General features: G+C 33.2%; 2 protein-coding genes across 7 annotated transcripts; both read left to right on the forward strand.

Moving 5' to 3' along the window:
• Positions 1-1,235: 1,235 nt before the first annotated feature.
• Positions 1,236-8,299, forward strand: LOC140881081 (probable inactive histone-lysine N-methyltransferase SUVR2). Of its 4 annotated transcripts, XM_073286099.1 has the most exons (10): positions 1,236-1,387; positions 1,588-1,688; positions 2,957-3,240; positions 3,428-3,896; positions 4,269-5,224; positions 5,322-5,587; positions 5,858-5,924; positions 6,914-6,964; positions 7,508-7,751; positions 8,046-8,299. In XM_073286099.1, exons 3-9 carry the CDS (start codon positions 3,052-3,054, stop codon positions 7,598-7,600), a joined length of 2,091 nt encoding a protein of 696 aa, XP_073142200.1. In that variant the 5' UTR covers positions 1,236-1,387; positions 1,588-1,688; positions 2,957-3,051; the 3' UTR covers positions 7,601-7,751; positions 8,046-8,299. The 4 variants fall into 4 exon arrangements, with proteins under 4 accessions (XP_073142200.1, XP_073142199.1, XP_073142201.1 ...); XM_073286098.1 differs by having other exon boundaries at positions 1,236-1,688; XM_073286100.1 differs by lacking the exon at positions 1,588-1,688.
• Positions 8,300-13,574: 5,275 nt separating this feature from the next.
• Positions 13,575-18,522, forward strand: LOC140880298 (protein PHR1-LIKE 1-like). 3 transcript variants are annotated; one of them, XM_073284626.1, is made up of 8 exons: positions 13,575-13,860; positions 14,540-15,219; positions 15,390-15,588; positions 16,624-16,700; positions 16,783-16,822; positions 17,441-17,498; positions 17,627-17,696; positions 18,062-18,522. In XM_073284626.1, exons 2-8 carry the CDS (start codon positions 14,635-14,637, stop codon positions 18,431-18,433), a joined length of 1,401 nt encoding a protein of 466 aa, XP_073140727.1. In that variant the 5' UTR covers positions 13,575-13,860; positions 14,540-14,634; the 3' UTR covers positions 18,434-18,522. The 3 variants fall into 3 exon arrangements, with proteins under 3 accessions (XP_073140727.1, XP_073140726.1, XP_073140728.1); XM_073284625.1 differs by having other exon boundaries at positions 13,575-13,814; XM_073284627.1 differs by lacking the exon at positions 13,575-13,860 and adding an exon at positions 13,890-14,197.
• Positions 18,523-20,475: the final 1,953 nt, after the last annotated feature.

The raw sequence follows: 20,475 nt of genomic DNA on the forward strand, positions 1-20,475 counted from the left end.
ATATGTGATCTACATATTTTATTAAGACTAGTATATTGGTGCACACATTGTGTGCTTGTATAATATCTTTGTAATTAATTTGATTTATATTCAAATATATATGAGCAATATTATAGTTTTAAAAATTAATTAGGGACTAATCTGTAATTTGAAATATCGAAATTAAAAAAAAATAAAAGAAAACAAAAGTGTAATATCTATATCACATAAGGACAATTTTGGCAAAACAAAAGATGATGTCTAAGGGAGAGATTCCTTGTATATATGGAAAGATAAATATGCGATACATGATCTCGTATTTAAAAGAATTAAATCAAGAATATTATCGAGATTAAGATGATAAATATCTCCAGATTTGATTTCCATATCTTAGATAAAGTTCATCATATTTGAGAATTGAATCGAGAATATTATCGATATTAAGATGATAAATATCTCCAAATTTAATTACCATATCTTAGATAGATATCATCGATATTCGAATCTATTCATGAATTGTTCGAAATTTTCCTCGTATACTAAGGTCTGAGAACTTCCTCTGAAAGCACGAGTGGTTCGAAATGTATATATACTTATTATATCATTATATTATATTAATAAAATGTTAAGACACGTGATTGACTCGCTAACTATCGAACAAAATAATTTTGGTTCGAGTTCGGCTTGAACAAAAGTTCAAACATGTTAGGGTTCGGTTAGAGTTCGATAAGTTCGAATACGAATCAAATATTTATCGATCTGGGTCGATTCATTTACACCGAAACTGTAATGCACTATTGGTCGGCGTGTTAGATACGTTTCGGGCTAATTTCTCTTATTTTCCAAACATTTGGATGCGCTCTGGATCTTTATGTCGATTAAGGTCTTACATGTCGTGTGGGTGGTGTTAATCCACCACGTGCGACAGACTAGTCTAAAAAGATATTGGTATGAGAAATTGAACTACTGACCTCTTATCAAGCGCCCCGATGATTTAATGATATTTTTGTCCATATAAATATTAAACCCTAAAACTACTTTCGACCATACTCGATATTTTTGTAAGTGAAAATTAATAATCGATTGATTTCGAATCAAGCTGGAACATAAAAAATTAAAATCGAGCCGAGCTCGAATAATATGATACTCTCGTATTTACCTCTAGACTCGTCATCTTTGTGGTAGAAATCATACAATGATTTATCATCATATAAACCTTTGGATGAATGATTTGAGTATTACCCACTTACATTTCACAAAATCCTCTCTCTAAGTCGGGTTTTTGCTGCTTGCAGCCCACGGATTCCAGTTTTCGAGAAATTATTCACATTCCACAGTCAACAATAGTCGCAATCTCTCACGCCATCCTGCAACATATTACCTCTGCATCTCCTTTTGTCCAATTCAGGTCGAATTCTTTAATTTCTTCTGGGAAATGTATTCACTATTTCAGTATAGTATTCTACGGCTTGCTCTGTTCCATCCTAGGTCTTCCATAGGATCATGCGGTCCACATGAAAGTGGTCCGATCCCATGTTATAGTTTAATTTCCACTCGCATTTTTCCTATGAACGCGTTTTGACATGTTCCGTTTGTTATCTTCACAAGTCACTCCCTGCAATGCATGTGGGGGCGCTCTCTGGTTGCAGCGTTAAGTTTTACGCTCGTAAGGACCGTGAAGTTTGATCTTTTCTGGTGTTTTTTGCAATGTAAGTGGAGTTTCAGGAATCTGATGAAAAGGGTTCTTGTTTTTTTTTATGGCCCTGATATATTCATGACTACTCGAGTCCTTTCATCTACGGGATCGTGAATCGTGATAATACTTTACTTCCTTTTTCTTTGTTTTACCATGCAATCGATTGATACGCACTCTGTGTGTATGACCGTGTGTGTGTGTGTGAAAAAAGAGGCTTATTTCTCTTCCCAAAATGTATAAATAAAAGAAGGGCTTATTTCAAGTTTATTTAGCCCTGGTTTACGTGCTTATTTGCGTTGAAGTTCCCAAATGTGCGGAAATTTCTTTCGGGATTAGTCTTTCATTTGTGTGATACTTTACAGTGTGGTTGATTTCGAAGAGAGAACTAGGTCACGTGAGGTAATGCTTTGCACAAGGTTTAACAAACAACTGTTTGGATGGTGAAGCAAGCACCTAAATTGGATTATGTCATTCTATTATTTCGCGATAAATACACTATTTCCTTGCGGATTATTTTGTCACATTTTGATCCATTGAGGACATATATGGTGCTATTTACTTTCTATATATTAAATTTCGGGTTCAAGATTCAACCGTACTCGGAACCTCTGCAGTGGTGAAAATAGAATGTCATTAGCATATTGACAGTAGATAAAACTTCCTCCAGGATAGTGCATCAATGCATGGAACATTTATACATTATTTATTTTGAATTTGGTTGTACTTTGGAAGTGTTTTGTTCAGATTAAGCACTTTGTGGTATCTCTAGAGTCTACATTTACATCAGAGGCTACATTTTTTATGAAAAACTGAGACTGTGAAGTGATCTAAAAAGTTCCTAAGGAACTACTCTGATGTGATAAGTTGTTGAAGATGCATGTTGTCAGAAGTTAAAGAGTATATTCACAAATCAAATCCGGAACTGTTAAGATCATGATTTACCTTTTATATGATTTATTGTCATTTAATTTTTAGGAAAATTTTCGATCATATATATCTCAGTGTATATTTCACAAGTATAGCTTGGTATAAATCAAGGAATATTACACAGATTGTAGATTGTAGACGTCGTAACATGCTTGGCTGAGATTTGTAAATCTTGTGCCATGCAGCATTCTATTGTAGCAGTATGTCCACTATCTAAAGACTCAACACGTATTTTCGAGCACTGGATTTCAATTGTGTACCGTCTTCATTGAAATGCATACAATTTTTGGTTGTTTTCTTATATATGAGTATATTGTTTGATTGTCTGTCTTCCCTCTGTCCTCTTTCTCACAGGCATGACAACTATTTGATTTGAATTGCTAAATCAGTGGACAGTAGCTCATTAATTGGTAATAATCTTGCAAACCCATTGAGGTTTTGGATATTCAATGGCACCAGAACTGGAAGAAAGGATTGCAAAGGCCTTTTGTGCGATGAAGAGCTTGGGCTTATCAGCAGAAACTGTAAAACCAGTCCTCAAGAAACTATTGAAGTTGTACAACAAAAACTGGGTGCTTATTGAAGAAGACAATTACCGTACCCTGGCTGATGCTATCTTTGAATTCGCTGATGATAAGGTTTTTAATTCTCCACTTCTTCCAGACATCTGTTCTGCATTTCCATTCAAATTTTAGTCTAGAAATCATCATTCTCTAGGTAACAACACTAAGTGAATTACAACATTTAAGATGTTGGATATCTATTTTTTTAATAAAATGATGCCACTTGTCTGTGTGAATCATATTAATAGTTTTTTTTTGCTAGATAAAGGCAGAGCAAGAAGGTCTAATGATCAAAGATGAAGTTAAGCCTCCATGTAAGAAACACCATATAGGACTTCCAGAGGATCAATTTTCATCTGATCTGAACCATGGCAAAAGTATTATGAATTTTGAAGGTGAAATCCGAAAAGGTTCTAGTTCTGGTGGGATAAACGCCTTTTCAAAAGATCCTGGCAGCGACTCTGATTATCATCCTGTATGTTATGAATCAATCAGGAACAAAAGCAAGAATCTCATTCAAGTAGAGTCAGCTGGTGTTAAAAAAAATTCATATGCTGAGGGTGCATCTAGTGCTCATGATGCCAACCAAACAGCTAGAAATCCTGGTTTACATCCTAGGAAGCAAGACATAAAGCGTGCTCGTGAAACTAAAAATTCAATAGTGCCAAGGGAAAAGCAGCCCATTGATTACCCTCCAAGATATTCTGGGACTGAGTCAAATGTTAGTCAAGGTATGGCAGGGGTATGGCGGCATAATGGACTTAAATTTTGCGTTTTTCTTGATTTTCATGAATTTATAGGGCAAGCTACCAACAAATCGGAAAAAAAAGTATTGATCGTACGGACTGCTGCAAGTCGTTGTGCAGCATGCCTAAATGAATTGATTGTATTACCGGTAATGCCATGAAATCAAGTGAAATTTCAGTCAAGATTATTGAATAAGTTTTGTGGTAAAGATTCGACAGATCTATTCCATGAGCTATGAATACTACGGGAATTCATAATCTTTGCCATTCTATTACTTTTCGTATTTGGTAATTTGCAATTGTTTTAATCTTTATAAGCAACTTATCACAATTTTGTAATATGAATTTGTCTTGCAGGTCTAATCGAGGTATTGCAGCATTCTCACAAGGGAAAGATAACCAACGGGTCATGTACACCAAATAGTCATGAGACTAATTTTCAAGCCACTCATGATATTGCTTCATCATCATGTGGACATGTGCATCTATCTTTAAAATGTGACCATATCAGAGGACTATATAACTTTCGCAGTCCAAATTCAGATGAACTTCTGAGTTTTGTAGAGAGCAAATATGAGAAATTATGCAAAACTGTTGAGCCTAAATTTTCCCTGGAGAAGTTATTGAATGAAATTTGTGAGAGTTATTTGGAAATAGGAGCTGATTCTCTTGATGGAATTCACAAAAACAAATTACCTGGACACAAAGAAATTGTAGAAACTGATTGTCCTGAAAGGAATATGGGGAAAAGGTCGAGTTGCTCTTCCAGTCATTCTTCACGGCCGCGGCCTGTGGATTATGGTGGCAAGAAAAGGAAGGTTCTTAAAGTCCTTGACATAACGAAAGGCACTGAGAAAACAGAAATAGCTCTATATGATGATATTGGCAATGAGGAACCGACAAGTTTTGTTTATATCCCTGAGAACATTATTTATCAATCTGCATATGTTCATGTGTCATTAGCTCGTGTTGCCAATGATGACTGCTGTCCAAGCTGTTCAGGGGACTGTCTTTCGTCTTCCATACCTTGTGCATGTGCTGGTGACACTGGAGGAGAATTTGCTTATACCCCGGAAGGACTGCTAAATCAAAAGTTCTTAAGATCTTGTATTTCCATGAACCAAGAACCTCAAAATCACCACCTCTTTTTCTGCCAGGATTGCCCCTTGGAGAGGGCCAAGAATGCCAATAGGCCCAAAAAATGCAAAGGCCACCTGCTGAGAAAGTTCATTAAAGAATGCTGGAGAAAATGTGGCTGCAACATGGAATGTGGAAATAGAGTCGTTCAGCGAGGTATCACACGGAAATTACAGGTTCGTTTTTGGGATTATCAAGATTTTAGTTTTGGATTCACGTATCTAGATTTTTTTCCTAGTGTTGCAAGTACTCATACTGCCACTACCTTTTTAGGTCTTCTTGACAAGCAAAGGTAAAGGCTGGGGTGTCCGGGCACTTGAAGAGTTACCAGAAGGTGCCTTTGTTTGTGAGTATGTGGGAGAGATATTGACGAACATTGAATTATATGAACGGAATAAACAAAGCAGCGGCAAAGGTAAACATGTGTATCCAGTACTTCTCGATGCAGACTGGGCTACAGAAGGAGTTTTAAAGGATGAAGACGCCCTTTGCTTGGATGCTACATACTATGGAAATGTTGCTAGGTTCATAAATCACCGGTAATCTTATTTATGTATTTTTTTACCATCAAACCCTTTCAACACATCTAGAACTGTCGAATTTTTCATTTTTCTCATTGTTCTTGTTACTATGCTAGTATGGATGCAAAACACGGTATGTGATATTGTTTAGTATACGAGGCAGTTGGAAACATTTGTGTGATGTAAAATGTATATAACGAGAAATGCAGCGGGAGTTTATTGGAACTGGGAATCTGTGTGATTATTGCAACTTATATCCACATTCATTTTGCATTTTCTCAATGATAGGTGTTTTGATTCAAACTTGCTTGAGATTCCTGTTCAAGTTGAGACTCCGGACCGACATTATTATCATGTATGAATGTACCACTCCATGTATTTTGCTTTTGCCATTACCTTGTTTTTGAATTTAATATTCTTGTCCCACATTGGAAAAATAGAAGATTTAAAATAGGTTATACTTTAAAATGATATAATTGTTTTCTATCAATGGAAAGATAAATAATCAGAGACTGCGAAGAAAGACGACGCAGACACATTCACCACCCAAGGAGTATTGGAGCCCCAACACTAAAAAAGAGAAAATGATTAGGGTGAAGCCTTAGTTGTCGCTGGTAGCAACTTGACTTAACCACTTTCATAAAGCGATAATGGATACGTAGTTGCTATAGAGACTCATTGTGCAGTCAGGCTTGCGCGGGTCTGAGCTTGAGGTGTGATAGAATGAGACAGTCACTAGCAGGAACACCAAGAAATAAGTGCTTTGCGAGTCAAAGTGAGCTTGGTCGATGCTGGTGTAAGGGCATTGCCCTAACCCGTTCACGGTCTGCCACATGTAAAATTACACCCATCAAGAAAGAATTTTAAACAAAAAGATGTACTTTTATTTACACGTGGCAGGGAATTAGTGCCCTTACACCTAGCATCAAATTTTCTGGCAAATTGCTATGTGGGTAAAAGACACCTCTTGAGCCTACGGTGCAAAGTGTTATACACGAGAACCACCTCTTGAACTTGTAGGAATCATCTCTGATTCCAAAACGAGCGGATTCAGGGTCAAGCCGCAATGTGGACGTCTCGTTCTAAAGTGGGTTGATTGCAATCTCCTTGTCTCACTTGGGAAAAATTGAATATTTAAAATAAGTTTATAATGAGATACAATTGACTTCTTTAACAACTTAGGTTAGCCTCTTTTGCAAAGCGAGGACGGATACAAAATAGTTGCTATAGGGGTCCGTCGTACGGATACGCTTGCTCGAGGGGCGTGACATTGACAAACTACTTAAATTATTGTGAAACATTCTGAAAGCGTTTAATATTTCTTCTTTTGCTTTCTTCATGCAGCTTGCATTCTTCACTAAGAGAAAAGTTGATGCTCTGGAAGAGCTTACCTGGGTGAGTAATTAACAACATTTTTTAAAAAGAGTTCTTCATTTAAAGCTTGCCGATTCCCATGAAAACGAGGTGATAGACTTGCACTTCATGAAGCTAGAGAAATTATTGAGATTGTATGTACTTCAAATTCATTTGTTATCATAAATAACAAGTTTATAATCGTCCACAAGCAACTGCATTGATTGCATGTTCCTTCGCATGGATGGATCAATAGCAACTCAGGAATTTAGTTGCAGAATTGAATGTACATTACACAGAGTTAAGAGACAACTTTTACTTTTTAAAAATTGGACATGAATTATAATTTTTCATCAGGTCGGGCAATCGACAGTCTACCTGCATCAATAAGCTTCACTCTATAAATACATTACATCAATCCTTCTCATGCATTGCCCCCTGGATTGGATTCTTGGATCCACGATTCTTGACCATGTATATTAACTGATTCACTGGCTTTATGTCACTGTATCGTAATTTTTCATTCGCTTTTCAAGATATCTTCATTCCCCTCTATGTATGAACATTATCATGTACAATCTGCAGGATTATGGAATTGACTTTGATGATCATAACCATCCTATCAAGGCATTTAAATGTCAATGTGGAAGTGAATACTGCAGAGACCGCAAAAGATAACTTCTGAGTTGAAAGTAGGTGAAAATTATTTCAGTAAACATTTTACTGACTGATATTTTTGGTCTCTCTCTTTTCCTCCTGAAGGCATAAATAAACCAGACAATTCAATAGTTATTCAAGATCTTTGGATTCAACCAATGAATTTACCCAGGTTTGAACTTTTCTGATACACTTGATTTTACTTACATCTCTGTTGCTAAGCCATCCCGAATATGATTGCAAATGGGCATGTCTTGATTTAGTCCTATTCGAGTAGGACTCGAGTCATTTTTATTTTTATTTATTACTCTCAGTAGTATTTTATTTACATTTATGTATTTTAACAATTATGAATTATTAGATTGAAGTTATTTTCACATAAACATAATAGTGCTTGATGAGTTGGGATGCAATTATTTTTCTTGTTAGAACAATACTGAATCTTGGTGTTTGGGATGTTGTACAGGTTAAAAAGATTAGAGTTGCATTGTTATCATCAGTTGTATCTTTATCCTGTGATTGGTATGGTGTCAAGGTAACAACCTCGATTAGCATTGATTACAAATAGTGCAATTATAGAGGGAGGATTGTTGGAGTTTAATAATGGTTGATGCTAAATTGTAGTGATTGAGTTGTTTTTTGGTTTACAAGATATGAGTTTTAATATTATTATCAGCTATAACTTTTGGTTAAACACGTAATAAAGTTGATCACCGTGTAAGTCTAGCAAGTTTTTCATAAAATTCTACTCAAACTGCTATTCAACAGTGCAACTCGATTCGGTCACTTTAGATGAGTTTTTCATTAGAACATGTGAAATCATCAAACGTTATATTTTGTGTTTCGCATCTCACAATCCACGGTCTTTCCATAAACGATAATGTTGACTGCTTAGGGAATCAACTTTACAAAACTTGAACCACAAAATTTTTAAATAAATAAATAAAAATAAAAAAAGCATTGGACTGGGATAGCATTGCATTATTAGACTTACGCATCAAAAATTTTATTTCGCTTCCAACTTGTTTATGTCATTTTCTTAAACAGCACAAACGTACAAATTAAAGAAACATGTACGTATATGGATCTATCAACATGTTACATAAATATGACAAGGTTTGTAAAAATAAATTAATTAACCTTATAATTCATCATTAAGAAACATATTGTGAACCGACTAGTTAGATGCTACCTATAAGGGCACTGCATTGATATACATCTAATGATTGGCATTTATCAATACACTGTGAAAAAAACACGTGCTACGCACGTGGCATCAGAATTGTTTTTAGTCAATTCAATCAAATATTATATTAATAATTAAATATTTGCATTTCACAATTAATATTCAATTAAATTTACTTATATTTGGTCAAATATGAATAGAAAATTATATTGATTAGTATTGGGTTATCTGCAATATATAATACGATGAAATGATATTTTATTATAGAGAAACTTTATACAACAGCACATACTCTATAATTAACTCGTTTTTTAAATCAAACACTCGTCTAAAAGAGTGAATAAAAAGACAAAGTTTTACAATTGTGAATTGACAATTTTGTTCTTCTATTCCACATTTTATGTAAGGTTACATAAATATATATATAGAGATATAAAAGTAAATAGTCCAATTTTAGCTAGGACATAAGAGTAAATATATATTTCTATCTATTAAATATAAATACATTTCTGTTATATACATTTATGACTATAACTTAATTGTAGTTAGTGGGTCGGTTGACCCATTGAACAACTATTACTATATTTAATTTTTTTATTTGATGATAATAAAAAAAATAATTCAATGAAAAAAGATTTCGATGACTTAACTTTAAATATTTTATCTTTTTAATTTTTCATTTATATATTTTTAGTGTAATTAGGCATCAATGTATTTTATGAACATCTATGAGAAAAAAAGGAATTAACTTATCTATTATTACATATTTTAAAATGTAAATACAAAAACATAATTTTAAAATTGCGAATTAACATTTTTGTCATTTTATTCCATATTTTATGTAAGGTTACATAAATAATATGTATGTATAGTAATAATAAAAAAAAAGAAATCGATGACTTACCTTTAAATACTTTACTTTTAAAATTTTCATTTATAACTGTTAAAGTCCTTGTGTTTTTAAATTTTGAACATAAACACCCATGAAAACACGTACGGATAACGGGATGAATGCTCAAATTCGAAAACATGGGATATATGTGCTCAAGATTTGAAAATACAAGGAGTTAATAGATAATTCGTTTTTCACAAGGGGTTTTTAGTAATCTTGGGATGTCACAAGAGTATGTATGCAATTATCTCATATGAAAATATAGAGCCAAAATCATAATGTGAAAAAATAAACGTACCAAAATTGAAATTTTTTCTTTATTTTTCCATAATCATCGCTGATTTATTTATATTGATGAATGTAATTTATAATATTTAATTTTTTAAAATTTCAAATTAACTATAAATTTTATATTTTATTTTGCCTTAATTTTTTACACTCATTTTTCACCAAATATTTATGCAATTATTTATCGACAAAAAATTACTTCTTCAATTAAATTTTTCTTTTATTCACACTTTTAAAGATATCATTAAATATACGTGATTTTTTTTATAGTTTCAGTGAAAATATTTTTTTATTATTTTCAAACATATATTCACTTTATATATATCAATTTTTAGATTTTTAAAGCATTATGTAGAAAATTTCCATACAATTAATCGAAAGAATATACAATCTTATGGCATAATAAAAATTCATATTGAAAAAATTAGTCATTCTATTTACACTTAAGTTAAAATAAATATATATTATCTTGAATAATTTTAAAAAATGCATATTTTATTTTCCAACATCTAATATTTTTATGTTAATTGTTTTTCGATTTTCCTAAGAATTATGTTTCAATAAAAATTTATATCTCTAATGTATTTTTATTATCAAATATATATTCAATTTTTACGTATCATTGTTTTTAATTTTTTTATAAGTATGTCGTAACCAAATTTTATTTTCTATTAGAATTTTTTTAAAATAAACCACTTTGATGTATACTCATGTGTTTTAAATTTTGTTTTCTTAAATTCATAAAATAATTCAAATCAATTCATTGAAGTTGAATTTTTATAGTTAAATAAGTGGCAAATTAACACAATATATTTTTAATAACAAAGAAATTATATGAAAATAATTTAATCCTTGATTCCACTTATATTTTAATAGTATATGATTAACTTTATAAATGATATATGATATTTGAAAAACCAATTAAAATGTTGTCCATGTTTTTGAAACCGGACCAGCCGGTTCGATCGGGAACCGGTCGGTTCTCCGGTCCGAAATGCCTCCAATAATCGAAAAATCGGTCCAACCGGTCATAACCGGTCAAGAAACGGTAGGACCGGTCAAGAACCGAAAACCGATTCAATCGGTTTTTCAAATTTTTTTTATTTTTTTTGAAAATTTAAATTTTTTTATTTTTAAAACTTTAAATTTAATATTTATATATATATACATTATTATTTAGAATTTTTACTTCATTTAAAAAATTATTTTAATAATTATTATTTTTTAAAAAATTAAAAAATTATGATTTAAATAATTTATAACTAAAATTGATATTTTGAATATATTTACATATTTATTTAGCTTTCAAACTATGTTAAGTATATTTATTTTTTTGTCTATTTATATAATTTTTTCGTTTTTAAAATTCAAAATATATTATTTATTATATTAATTTATATAAACGGTTTTTCGATTCGATCGTCCGGTTAAAACGATCCGATCAGTTGGACCTTTTGTTTTTAGGTAGACCGTTCGATCACTGGTCCGGTTATAAAAATACTGGTGTTTAAAGAGTTCAAAAAATATTATATTATTTTTTATTTTTTTCTAATATAACATGTTTTTATTAGCATATTAAATTATGAAACTTATTCTTCATAATATTTATGGTGATTTTTTATATCCATATATTATATTAAACATAAATTTTGTTCAAGTGTAAATATTTCTTATAAATTTTTAATGATCAGTTATTTTTATTGTGATAGTACTAATGATTCATTTATAAAATTAAAAAATATTTTGTAAGAAAAAATAGATAGTAGAAAGACATTATTTTATAATTTATTCTCATTATTATTTTTGTAAGAATGAATTTAGGAATATGATGACAACCATTAAAATGTTGTATTCAATGGGTAAAATAAATAAATAAATGCACCAATTAAATGAATAAGCAACACATTGATTTCTACAAATTCCATATCCCAAATTTGACCATAAATTTTACACCATTTTTCCATTCATGCCCATGCAATTAATATCAATCATTCATATTTTTTGGACAATGTAGTAAATACACAATTTAAAAAACTTTGCCATCTGTTCATACTTTTATAGTAGATATAGTAGAAATAGATTTTTCAAGACAAAAAATAATAATCATTCATTTATAAAATTCAAAAATAGTTTATAAGAAAAAATAGATAGTAGAAAGGCATTATTTTATAATTTTCTTCTCATTATTATTTTTAAAAAATGAATTTAGAAATATGATGACAACCACTAAAATGTTGTATTCAATGGGTAAAATAAATAAATAAATAAATGTATCAATTAAATGAATAAGCAACACATTGATTTCTACAAATTTCATATCCCAAATTTGATACTAAATTTTACACAATTTTTTTCACTCATGCCCATGCAATTAATATCAATCATTCATATTTTTTGAACAATGTAATAAATACACAATACAAAAACTTTGTCCCCTATTCATACTTTTATAGTAGAAAATAGATATGAGGTTCACTATTTTTTAGTGGACCTCGCATGTATTGATGAGTGATTACTTTCAGATCTATCATGGGAGTAGTGTCCTTATAGGTAGCATGAAATATTTTTTTTTGTGAACCAATTAATCCGGTTATGACGATCTTTAAAAGCTTTTTACTAAGAGATATTATAACCGAGAAATACAAAATTAAATCTTCTCTCTATATATTATAGCTGAAGATCGTATGTTAATTAACTTCTAATTGATTTAGTGGAATTTTGTTTAAAATCACAATAGTAACCTCATCATATCACTTTTATCGATATTTTGTAACAAAAATTTCCTAAAATAGTTTTTTTTAGTCTTGCAATTTCTACTTGTATCCATGTTTTAAAATCCGGTTATATTTTTATCTGAAATTTAATAGTTTTAGATTTAAGAAAAATAATTAATTTGAAAATAACAAAATGGTAGTATTATTGAACAATATTGATTGACCAATTTAATATATGTTAAGTTAAATAAAAAAAAATCAAAAAATAATTAATTTGAAAATAACAAAATGGTAGTATTATTGAACAATATTGATTGACCAATTTAATATATGTTAAGTTAAATTTAAAAAAAAATCAAACATTTCTAGTTTCATTAAATGTCATACTTTGTGAACAAATAGCGCAACCCAAACATCTTATAATGCTCCAAAACAATTTCCTCATTACTAATCCCACCGATTAAGGATAATCGCATCAATTTATTATTTTTTTAATAAATCTTTTAATTTATGACAATAGAATCTACACGGCTATTTCTCCACTTACGTTAGCTAAGTAAATCGTACTTGACAAACCATATATGAGAAATTTGTTCAAAAAAAATATTCGCACGAAAAATCAAATTCTTAAATACTGATGAAATACTCACGTACTTCACAGACTGACTTTCTAAAAGTTTAGTCACATACCACTAGGAGTTTGCTGGCCGGAATTGCCCCATTTTTTTCCGTCACAATCATTACCTAAAAACGGTGTTTAACTTTAAAACTTTGTTTAGAGACAAATTGATTCCATCGTAGATTCATCAATCAGCAGCCAAAAAATCAACGGCCAAGATGAGTCATGAGACAAACTCCATAACCACAAGCTACCACCAATCATTGATTCCTCTGTAGCGACACATTTATCTTTATTTATTTTGGTGAGCTAGAAACAAATAAATGGTTTTGCTTCTTTTAGCGAAGTCAGCATTCTTGATCCCACCATTTTGCAATTTTTTTTACTCATTCCAACATCAGATTTAACATTGTGTTATGGTGAATGTTATTGTTACTGTTGCACATTCGTATTTCTTGTCAGCATTCTTTATTTTATCTCACTCGACAGCATCTATCGATATTCAGTCGGATTCTGCTGCATCTCGAGCCCAGCAGGTTGATGTGCTGTTGGCCAAACCCCACTTTGGATTCACCATTTCTTGTGTGATTTCATCTGTTTTTGTTGTGTTTTTCATTTATTGAGTTGGGTTTTCAGTTGCTTCCAAAAAGATTGAATTTTGTCCTTTTTTTAGCAGTGTTTGATGTACCCACCTCGAGTTTTGATCAAGGTGTAATTATCTGTATGCGTTTGGGTTGCTGAGGGGTTTTTGTGTTGTTAGTTGTTGTATTGAAACGGGAGGCTGTATTCGAGTTATTGTAATTTGGAAGTTGATTTTGTTTTAGATGGATAAGATACATTAGCCGATTGGGGGTATCATCCGACTTTTGGCTCTTCATGGTATTAAATGAATAAAAGGCCTGATTCCTGAATCGTATCAGTAAATTCTTGTTTCCTTCTTAATTTCTGGATTTGATTATGAAGTTTAGTTTGTGGTGGGATAGCACGACATGAGTTGAACTTAGTTTTCGGTTAGATTTCGCTTTTCCCAAAGAGAAACACAGAATATTTTATTGAATTTCGATGGTGATTGAATCGGTCTACTTTCTATCGGATAGAATGTGGAAAGTCAAGTCATATCCTGTCTGTGTAGTCCAGCTAAATTTTGCGAGCTGATTTCACATCAATTAGACATACAAATTAAAGGAAGATAGTATTGTTTTGATGTTAAAACTTCTGTTTTGAGTTTATACTCACCTTTTCATTTGATATCTTCTTTCAGATGCTTAAAGTTGAAGGTTTGAGGGGTGTTGTTCTTTGAGGCTGGAGAACTCTGGTACGATTTGGCTGTTTCCTGTTTATGGAAAAAAATAGAATATGCCCCCCATATTGTTGAAGAAAAAATCTAGTGAAGCACAGCTGAATGAAATGAAAGCGTCTGGACCTATGTCCACTTCTTTAGGGGTTTTGCCTTCTCCATTTGAAGAAAGGTTTCCGAAGCTGCCAGATTCGCCTCAGGTTACTTTAGCTCGGGAGCTGACCTCGAATTTATCGTCCTTATGTCCTATAACACTCTCCTCTAATGACAAAACTGTGCACTCATCTAATTCTTGTCGATTGGCGAAGTCACCCGTTTCTGAACCACTGAAAAATGGGGATTCTTTTGCATCCTACCAACATTCCCTCTCAGTTATGCAAGCTAGTGAATCAAGTGGCTTTTCTATGGATACCGAAGAAGTTTCTTGGAATACTGATACGCCCCAAAATTTTCTTGATATTCCCTTGAATATTCATGCCGAGAATGAATTGGTGGAGTGTACTGATGTATTGGCATCAGAAGAACATGGTAAGAAAACGGATTGGCATGAATGGGCGGATCAATTGATCAAAGTCGACGATACACTGGACACGAATTGGAGTGATCTTCTTGTTGATGTCAATGTTCCAGATCTCAATGCTGAGGTTTGCTTCTCAAACGTCACACCACATTAAATATGAATTGTATTGGTATTACATAGTTTCAAATACACCTTGTTATATTTTATTCTCGTGGATAACTAGATTTTGAGCGGTTTCAATTGTTGAATATCTCATGTATTCTCTTTTGATTTGAACTGTCAATGACGTATCAGTTGCTGGAATTGCCACCTGATGCCCCTGTATGTCATCCACAAAGTCATCAGCATCAGAATTCTCCCTCCTCCGGCCGACAATGTTGTTCTGTACTTAGCTCTCCTCGTGCTGCACCTTCAACCAAATCTCGAATGAGATGGACACCGGAACTTCATGAAGTTTTCGTGGATGCTGTGTCTAAGCTTGGTGGTAATGAACGTGAGTACCTGGATCATTTGTGATTAATTTCTTGATCTCGTGAACATTTGAAAACTTGGGTAATTTTTGGATCATTTTCTTCCTCTTCTCCATTCCTGAAAACAAAACTAATTTACTCCTCTTGTTTTCTTTTCTTCTCCCAAAAATTAGTTTCATGCTGCAAGCATAATCATTACTTTGATTCTTAACTGTTTTCTAAAAATGTTCTATTATTATACCCTATTCCAATTTTCTAAGCTCTATTTTAAGATTTTAGAGTGTATCCTACACATTAGTAGAATTTATTTATTTATAAAGCGACATCACTAGCCGAATGCATTCTTTCATGACATGACATTTGCAATAAAAAGTCTCTCTTTGAAAGTGAAACTGGACAGACACTACACTAAAAAGATATGGTTGAAAATATTGTCTGAAGTATTTGCCTTAAGCTTCTTCAATGTTAGCAATCAATTTTGACTTCAAAACGACTATAAAAATTAATATTGTGTGACATATTGGTTTAACAAAGTGATTTTATATGTGGTTCATTTCAAACGGGGGTTTTAATGCTGTAGAGAAAGTCTAGCTATGTGGTAACAGACTTACATTTACAAGAATCTTGTCTGTAGTGATGCTATGCTAATATTTACTATAAAACGAATTTTCCAAGTTCTATCTAGGATCTTATTTTCAGTAAGAAGAATCAGTGTTCGCCTATTAAGTAACCTACAAGAGAGTTATATGGTCAATCAATTAGTTTAGTAGTAAAACTGTTGGCTGTTAGGACGTAAATATTGGATTTGAGACTTTGAGTCACACCTGATGCTTGAGTGGGATAAGCGAAAAAAAGAAGAGAGAGAGAGAGAAGTGAAAAAAAGCTTAACAGCGAGGTACAAGAGTTGTGGCCATGGCCCATGGGGAATTTTGTCGATGTATGCAAGCGGTTTGAGCATGCTACAGTTCGTCTTATATTCTTCTACCGTATCCGTTTTATTTCTGGTAATAATTGAAACCTAACACACTTGTCTTGACAATTTGGTGTGTACCCCATAGGAGCTACACCTAAAGCTGTCTTGAAACTCATGAATGTTGAAGGCCTGACCATTTATCACGTGAAAAGCCACTTGCAGGTACTTCGAACATCTAATTTTTGTTTACTCTTTTTGGTTTGTATGTCACACAATTTCTCATCGTACTCTTCTGTAATTCCAGAAATATAGAACTGCAAGATACAAGCCAGAGTCATCAGAAGGTAGCGATTGCCTCTGTTGTAATTTTTGTTCATGGACTTCATATGGTTGAGCTTAATGTAATCTTTCTGAACATGTCGACATATATTCCATTTATTTCGTATTAGGTAGAATTTTTTTCCCCAAAAACTCGGTCTCATGAAAGTGGTTCTATAATAGTTTTATGCTGTAACACATCCCATCGCATGCAAGCGAAGAAAGGATGCCAGACATGAATATCTGGAAATATTTGCCCCAAAAATAACCGTCAACTCAATCATAACACAATGGATTGAGTAACAAGAGCTTTGAACATGTTACCATCAGTTTCTGATACACTGTTAGAATTCAAAAGTTCGGATTCATTGGATGCGAACCAATAAGGAGTTTTATAATTTAACAATATCTGTATACAGCTAGACATCATTTAATATGTTGGACGGGGTTACTTGACAATCACCCTTAAATCATGAAAGAACTATGTATCCTTCAGTTCCGCACTGCTGGTTTAGTTGACATAGTGCTATCTTCGTAATATTTCGATGAGAAACAATGACTCGCTGAATCTGCTGTTGCCCTTCCATTTCGTAGATTCCTACTTTTCAGTAGAATTCATGAAAAATGTTCCTTTATGATATCAGGAGTGTCAGAGAAGAAGCCAAAAAATATGGCAGAGGCGATGTCGCTGGACTTGAAGACGTAAATCTCTCTTTATCTCTTTTATGCACAAAATGCACATTTCTCACATCCGACCTTTTCTTTTGTCATGTTAGGTTCGGATTTGAAAACCATGTTTGAAATATTAATCTAGAGTATTTTTTTGGCAGGACAATCGGAATAACTGAAGCGCTTAGACTGCAGATGGAAGTGCAGAAGCAACTCCATGAACAACTTGAGGTATGAAAATGATGATCTTGTTGCTAAGTTGAATGCTAGTTTCATGCCTGATTGCATATGACTGAGAAGACATTGTCTTTCTTTGTGGAGGATTTGATATGAGATTTTGTAGTTCGGGTTTTAACTTTTTATCGGCATATATATTCAGGTTTTCTTTCCTTAATAGGAAATATTAATGTAATCGGAGTTCGTCTTGATTAGCTCTGCTACACGAGGGGTCGTTTTTGTTTCCCAATTTTACTAAAATCACTATTGCTTATGGATCATAACTTGTAAATTTTCTGCACGAGTTGCGCGACTAGCATTTTTACATACGCTAATCAGCAACAGTCTTGACAATGTATGGAGTACCGTTTTCTCTGCAGATTCAAAGAAATCTTCAATTGCGAATTGAAGAACAAGGGAAGCATCTTCAAAAGATCTTTGAGCAGCAGAGAAAGATGGAAGAAAACAAGAATAAAACATCGTCACCAAACTCAAACGAGCCTTCGCAGTGTCAAATGCTTGATGATCCACCTTCCTCTGGTGACGACAAAGCAGGACCCTCGATGGATGACCGTTCCAACAAAAAAGAAGTTGCATCAGATGCATGCCTTTCTGCAGATCAAGAACATTCATGTAAGAATTCAATGTCGCCCGAAAGGGAATCTTCTGAGGATCATGGACTTGATTCTAGTGGATGTGATCCTTCGTTAAAAAAGAAACGAGCTAAGATCGATGGAGAACAAACAACTTGAGTGATGCTTGATGGGGAATCTTTGTATTTGTAGAGAGATTGGTTTAGAATGGATGGATTTGTTGTCAATTTTCAAAACCAATTTGAATAGTTTTTGTGACTTTTATTTTTATTTTTTTTTTGAATTTTTTGTGACTTTTATTTTAAACTGATATAAGCTCAGAATTTGTATCTTTTGGGTAGTACCCAAATCATTCATCCGAGAGTTTACATGAAACGCCTACTACTGATAAATGCGGAATTTTTTTTTTTTTTTTAAAATAATACTACTATACATACAAGCCCATACATATATGTATATAAAAATAACATACTTTTACTTAAATAACCTGAAAAAAAATATTAAATAAATAAATCTTTAAAAATGTTTCATGCATCAATTCAAAATAATAAACAATACTGCTAAAAAATCTCATATGCGAAAACAATAATAAAATAAAACATGTTTCAAAACTCAATGTAATAATCTAAATAACTGCGACGGTCACGGGGTCCACTGCTCCGTGAGCTCACAAGTCCTCACCACCGGTAGGAGCTACATAAACGTCATCATGCTCACCTGCACCATATAAGCGTAGTAAGCCTAGGGGCTCAACATGTCTAATTCTTTATAAAAGATTAAAAATAATGCATCACATAAATACTAATACATATACATGTACATGAGCATGCATGGAAATATTTTCATCACATAATAAAACTGCTGAATCATAAACTGAATCATAACCATAATCATAAACATACTATTTCTTCATCATATATAACATAATTGAGCAATGCTTTTGAAACCTAAAGTTGGTCCTATCCATAAGTGTGACGCTCATGTGTCGACTGATCAGTCTTCTGAACCAACGTACGATGGCGGTGATAAATCACCTCCTATGGTAGTAAACTACCGAATCATATGGTGGATAACCACCCCTATGTCACACAAACTTCAATTTCCACCAAAATATTTTATTGCTCATCATTTACATAATTATATACATAAGAAATTTCATGAATGCATGCACTGAAAATATGTCCGTAATATATATTTAATTAATTTTTCATAATATACTTAAAATAGACTTCATGCATAAAAATAATTAAATATATATTCCGGACTTATTTATTTTTCATGGGTTGGTCCAGACTGCTGGTCACTCATCTAGGCCCATTAATCTTAAATATAAGCCCAATCATTTTATTCAACTTAAATGAGCCTAAAAAAAATATTTAAGCCCATTTACTTAAACAAGCCCAATAAGACTCTAAACTGACCCAAAAATCCTCTGACTGACCCAAAAATTCATATGGGCCCACGAGCCCATAAAAATTATTGGGCTAACTTAAAAATAATTTAAAAAGCCCAAATAAAATTATTTAGAGGCCCAAATAATTTTCTAACCAATTTTACATGCCCAAAACCAATTAATCTCTTAATTAATTAAAAATTAAAATACCCGAGCCCGGCCCACCTAACCCAGACCCGGACCACCTGACCCGACCCTAGACCTACCAGACCCGACCCTGACCCCAAGACCCGACCCTATACCTACCATACCCGACCCTGACCCTGACCCTGACCCCAAGACCCGACCCAGCACCCCCCCCCCCCAAACCCCAAACCCGATCCCCCCTTTCCCCTTCCCTACGCTGCGCGAGCAGCAGGCCTTCATGGCCTGCTGCCGCCCGGCTCCGACCTCCCCTGGCCGGAGCACCACCACCCAGACGTAGCCCACGTCTGGGCGGTCCTAACCTGACCTTAACCCTGCCAGCATGCAACCTGAAAAAGAAGAACGCAGCCCTCTTCCACAAACCCTAATCTGCGCACTCTTCCCCCCATCTGCTATCTTAGCTTCGCTTCAGACCCCCTATGGCCCATACCACCAGAACCACTCGACCAAAGAGGACCTAAGGCACCCCTCGAACCTAACCCAGCAGACCAGAACCGTCCCATGCCATGAAAACGTGATGAACATGTCAACAAAACAAGAAGAAACACATAAGCCGAAGGGAGAATCATTCAAATCTTGCATGAATTCATGAATATCAGTACCA

The sequence above is a fragment of the Henckelia pumila genome, chromosome 2 (genome assembly GCF_033568475.1).
Source record: "Henckelia pumila isolate YLH828 chromosome 2, ASM3356847v2, whole genome shotgun sequence".
NCBI classification, from domain to species: Eukaryota; Viridiplantae; Streptophyta; class Magnoliopsida; order Lamiales; family Gesneriaceae; genus Henckelia; species Henckelia pumila.

Bases quoted from the DNA above. Each gene is read 5' to 3' on its own strand.
- LOC140880298 (XM_073284626.1), top strand. From the start codon at position 14,635: ATGCCCCCCATATTGTTGAAGAAAAAATCTAGTGAAGCACAGCTGAAT. The intron at 15,220-15,389 runs GTTTGCTTCTCA...ATGACGTATCAG, and splicing joins TTCCAGATCTCAATGCTGAG to TTGCTGGAATTGCCACCTGA. The intron at 16,701-16,782 runs GTACTTCGAACA...CTGTAATTCCAG, and splicing joins ACGTGAAAAGCCACTTGCAG to AAATATAGAACTGCAAGATA.
- LOC140881081 (XM_073286098.1), top strand. From the start codon at position 3,052: ATGGCACCAGAACTGGAAGAAAGGATTGCAAAGGCCTTTTGTGCGATG. The intron at 5,225-5,321 runs GTTCGTTTTTGG...CTACCTTTTTAG, and splicing joins GTATCACACGGAAATTACAG to GTCTTCTTGACAAGCAAAGG. The intron at 5,925-6,913 runs GTATGAATGTAC...TTCTTCATGCAG, and splicing joins CGGACCGACATTATTATCAT to CTTGCATTCTTCACTAAGAG.